Source organism: Triticum urartu, chromosome 7 (genome assembly GCF_003073215.2).
Source record: "Triticum urartu cultivar G1812 chromosome 7, Tu2.1, whole genome shotgun sequence".
NCBI classification, from domain to species: Eukaryota; Viridiplantae; Streptophyta; class Magnoliopsida; order Poales; family Poaceae; genus Triticum; species Triticum urartu.
In genome coordinates this window covers 438,513,141-438,517,710 of record NC_053028.1, presented here as the reverse complement: position 1 = coordinate 438,517,710, position 4,570 = coordinate 438,513,141, and the positions used below count along the sequence as shown (strand labels likewise).

The 4,570-nt window shown below is 46.2% G+C and overlaps 1 protein-coding gene across 1 annotated transcript; it reads left to right on the top strand.

The window, feature by feature from the left end:
- The first annotated feature begins 522 nt into the window (after window positions 1–522).
- Window positions 523–4,258, top strand: LOC125519157 (tryptophan synthase beta chain 1). Its single transcript, XM_048684040.1, has 5 exons — window positions 523–965; window positions 1,551–1,907; window positions 2,092–2,534; window positions 2,617–2,711; window positions 3,862–4,258. The coding sequence occupies exons 1-5, from the start codon at window positions 624–626 to the stop codon at window positions 4,035–4,037; spliced, it is 1,413 nt and encodes a 470-aa protein (XP_048539997.1). The 5' UTR covers window positions 523–623; the 3' UTR covers window positions 4,038–4,258.
- Window positions 4,259–4,570: the final 312 nt, after the last annotated feature.

Below are 4,570 nucleotides of genomic sequence, written 5' to 3'. Positions count from 1 at the left end.
CAAATCAACTAAAATCTAACCAAACCTAAACAAAATAGAAAGCATCCTTGTTTTCCTCTGTCCATATCCAAATCAACTAAATTCTTACCAAAACTTCAACTAAATCAAAACTATCCTTGTTTTCCTTACTCATACTCAAATCAATTAAAACTATCCTTTTTTATGGTTGTCTTAGGTGGCAAATTTATCAATACATATCTTACAACGGTTGAAGATGCCCTAACGCAATGGTCGGTGGAGGATGACCCACGTAGGACCAGTGACGTGGACCCGAGCGCAGACACACACAGAGAGTGCTGTACTACAAGCGGCTCTGCCAACGCGACGAGAGAGGCTGCCGTCCAGGCCCGGCTCCCAGATCTTGTGGGCCCTACCATAGAAGAAAAATGATCCTCGACCGCACCCGGTGCACCAACACCGGCGCCAGCCCGCAGCCCCCTGCCGGCACGCCAGGCTCACGTGTCCCACCACCAACCCCGCGGGAAATGTTCCAAGGCGACCGGTTTATATACCCGCCGGGTACACCCTCCTCGTGTTAAGCCACCACCCACTCTTCATCATTCTTTAATCCCCTCCGATTTCATCCCTGCCTTCTTTCTTCTCTCTGCCACTCGCCGCAGCAGATGGCCGCCTCGGCAATCAGAAACCCTAGCCCAGCCGCCGCCGTCGCCGCGCCCCTGCCCTCCCGCGCCGTGCTGCGGATGGTTTCGCCGTCGGTCCGGAGAGGCGCGTCCGTCGTGGCGTCCGCGTCAATGCGGCCGGCCAAGGCGGTCACGGCCGAGGCGCCCTCCCCCGTCGCCGAGAGGGTGAACGGGGCCGAGGTGGCGGGGGCCGGCATCGCGAGGCCCGACGCGCTCGGCAGGTTCGGCAAGTTCGGGGGCAAGTACGTGCCGGAGACCCTCATGCACGCCCTCACCGAGCTCGAGGCCGCCTTCCACGCGCTCGCCGACGACGAGGACTTCCAGGTAGCCCCATGTTGCTGAGGATCTGGTGCATTCATTTTTGTGCGATTCATGGTATTAGAGCGTCAGCGGCACCATTTCGTGTGCGATATAGGCGATTTGATGGCTCATATGCAGGAGGATTTTATCCTGCCTGCAGATATGGGGTTTTGCGTGTATTGCCGTTTGATTTTATCATTATCTTTTTAGCTATTATTTGTTGGAGTTTTGCCATGTTTCGGTTGTGGTAGTTGGGAGCGGTCACATCTAAATCGCACAACAGATTGTCCTTTGAAAGGTTGTTCCACTGTATTTGTTTTGCCAGCAGATTCGGCTTTTATTTAGTCCCTTTCTGGGAGCCGCCTCCACATACCTTGGGAATGTGTGTTTGACTGCATTTGATTGGTAGTTGCGCCGATCAGAGAGGGAGTGCGACCATAGGACCTTGCCTTTTGTGTATGGAATCAAAACTTGGAGAATTTGGGTTTACGATAGTCATGTAGTATTGCCCTGTAATCAAGCGAATAAATAAATGCCAGCCATGTTGGATAGGGAGATTCTGGAAAGGCAGGTATTTGTGTTTTGACACCACATTTCTTCTTTCTGCAGAAAGAACTTGACGGTATCCTCAAGGATTACGTGGGCCGCGAGAGCCCGCTATACTTTGCGGAGCGCTTGACGGAGCACTACAAGCGTGCTGATGGCACTGGCCCACTGATTTACCTCAAGAGGGAGGATCTGAACCACACCGGTGCTCACAAGATCAACAATGCTGTGGCACAAGCTCTGCTTGCCAAGAAGCTTGGGAAGCAGCGTATTATTGCTGAGACTGGTGCTGGCCAGCATGGGGTTGCCACTGCCACAGTGTGTGCTCGGTTTGGTCTGGAGTGCATCATCTACATGGGTGCACAAGATATGGAGAGGCAGGCGCTTAACGTTTTCAGGATGAAGCTTCTTGGGGCAGAGGTATGTGCGGAGCTTGTATCATCCGTATGCCTTATCTCTGGAGAATATGCCTTTGTGTTTCCAATTATCCGTTGCGGCTATTACTTATTTGATAAACCAAGCTGTGAGATGTAGAATGCTGCTGTGGAAGAATTCTTGTTAGGCTTATTCGTTTGTTTCTCATCATGTGTATGTCTTCGCACAGGTAAGGCCAGTACATTCTGGGACTGCAACGCTGAAGGATGCTACCTCGGAGGCCATCCGTGACTGGGTCACCAACGTAGAGACCACACACTACATTTTGGGCTCAGTTGCGGGTCCACACCCATACCCGATGATGGTGAGGGAGTTCCATAAGGTGATCGGCAAGGAGACCCGTAGACAGGCGATGGACAAGTGGGGTGGCAAGCCTGATGTGCTGGTTGCTTGCGTTGGTGGTGGATCAAATGCCATGGGTCTCTTCCATGAGTTTGTTGATGATCAGGATGTAAGACTGATTGGAGTGGAGGCTGCTGGTCATGGTGTAGACACTGACAAGCATGCTGCAACATTGACAAAGGGGGAAGTAGGAGTTCTCCATGGATCTCTGAGTTATGTATTGCAGGATGCTGATGGACAAGTTATTGAGCCCCACTCCATCAGTGCTGGGTAAGTATTTTGATGTTAAGTTGGAAGCATTTTTCTTTTCTTACGTCAAGTGGGCTTATTATCCATTGTTTCAATTTCATAGGTTGGATTACCCAGGTGTTGGACCTGAGCATAGTTTCTTGAGGGATATTGGACGTGCTGAATATGATAGTGTGACAGATCAGGAGGCATTGGATGGTATGTTTCTCTACCATTTCTTTTTCCTTGTTTTCTTGTCATTCTTGATCGCTTGCTCTATTTATCCTGCATACTGGCCGCAGTTGATTTTCATCCAATTGACTTCTAATCCATCTACTAAATGCTGATAGTAGTTCTGAATGACATACTGAGTGTTTTCATATATCTTCATGTGAGTGGAACAAGTCTCTGGTTTAGGCACTATCACTGGTCTAGATTTACATGTGAATTTTGATGGTACACAGTAGGCATTACTGAAGGTTAAAACTCTTGAGATAGTAAGTTTCAGTTTACAGCTGTTGAACTTGTTTTATAATATGATGTGGAAAAGTAGGCAGGTAAGCAGAAAAAAATGGTTAGCCAAACGGAAAAAAATTTAAGTAAATGCTGGTTGGAAAAGCTGGATTATCTGAATCCATCTCGATACCATACACTACTTGAGTCATCAGAAAGTGACTGTTTTAAAACGTTCTGAATTGTTAGTTTATAAACCTTCACTGACTAAGTCTGCAACGCGAAATGAATGGCAAACACTACTTTAGGCATCTGAAAAGTGACTGTATTATAGAAAAATAACAGCTGCTGTTTTAAGATGTTATGAATTGCTAGCTTGTAAACCTTCACTGGGTAATTTTAAACACGTGGTCAATTGCAATACATAATGAATGTAGGAGAGAAATAACACGTGATAGTTTTGACATGCTGAATCAATGGCATGTATGTGCACGTGGTTCATGTTGCAATCTTTAATACTTCAGCACACAATGAACGTAATACCAACGCATCTGCAAGCGACTGAATTATAGAAAAATAACATGTGGTGTTTTTTAACATGCTGAATCCACTAACTTAACATGCTTGATGTTTCCATCTTAGATATTGGCTGCAAGTAACCACATTATTGAAAAATAAGATGGTGGTAACTTGGCAGCTTCCATTTCCTGACCCGACAGTGTTTAAGTAATAGGCTTGAATGTTGCAACAAATAATGATGTTATAGTGGGAGTCTGGGATATTGTAGCTTTTAGTACCGTGAACCTAATTGTCTTAAGCCTGCTGCTGATTTCCCTGATCGATTGAGAACTGATTCAGTAGCCTAAACAGTCTCCCCTGTCATGTTCAGCATCTAACTCCTTCCCATGCTATGCAGCTTTCAAGCGCACCTCTCGGCTGGAGGGCATCATCCCTGCCCTGGAGACATCCCACGCGCTGGCTTACCTGGAGAAGCTCTGCCCAACACTGCCGGATGGTGTGAGGGTGGTTCTCAACTGCAGTGGAAGAGGAGACAAGGATGTCCACACAGCCAGCAAGTACCTTGAAGTCTAGAACTCCGGAAAGACTAAACAATGGTGGCTTTCCTATCAGCAGTTTTGAAAGCGAAAAAAGAAAGCAATTGCTTAGAGTTTTTCTTTGGGGTATAATATGTGGGTACAAATAATCCTGGAAGTCGGCCAGTCTATAGCTAATTTAGCTTGGTTTGTTGAATTTTATCTAAATAAAAATATGTTGTATGTTAAACTTGGTAAATAAAGGCTGTTTGTGTGCCATGCATTACTCTCAATCTGACGTGTTCTTTTTGCCTTGTGATGATTTTGCTGTGTGTTAAACACACAGAGAAGATTTGGTTGGATGGCTTTCTTACCTAGCCAGTTGCTGCCCGTAATTGCAACCTCACCAACAATTCATGAGATATTTTTACTGTTTTTCTTCTTATTTTGACTCAACAAAGCATTTGAACTGAGATTGCAATCTTCCGGTATTACCTGCAGTGTCTTTGAAACCTTCCTAGCTTCGGAAGGTTGTTTTTAGGCGACATTGCTTCTGAAGGTGATCTTCACTGTTTGGAACACTAAAATTTA

Excerpts from the sequence above, each read along its gene's own strand:
- LOC125519157 (XM_048684040.1), top strand. The coding sequence starts at position 624 with ATGGCCGCCTCGGCAATCAGAAACCCTAGCCCAGCCGCCGCCGTCGCC. Across the intron at positions 2,535-2,616 it reads CCCCACTCCATCAGTGCTGG|GTTGGATTACCCAGGTGTTG; the intron begins GTAAGTATTTTG and ends TCAATTTCATAG. Across the intron at positions 2,712-3,861 it reads AGATCAGGAGGCATTGGATG|CTTTCAAGCGCACCTCTCGG; the intron begins GTATGTTTCTCT and ends CATGCTATGCAG.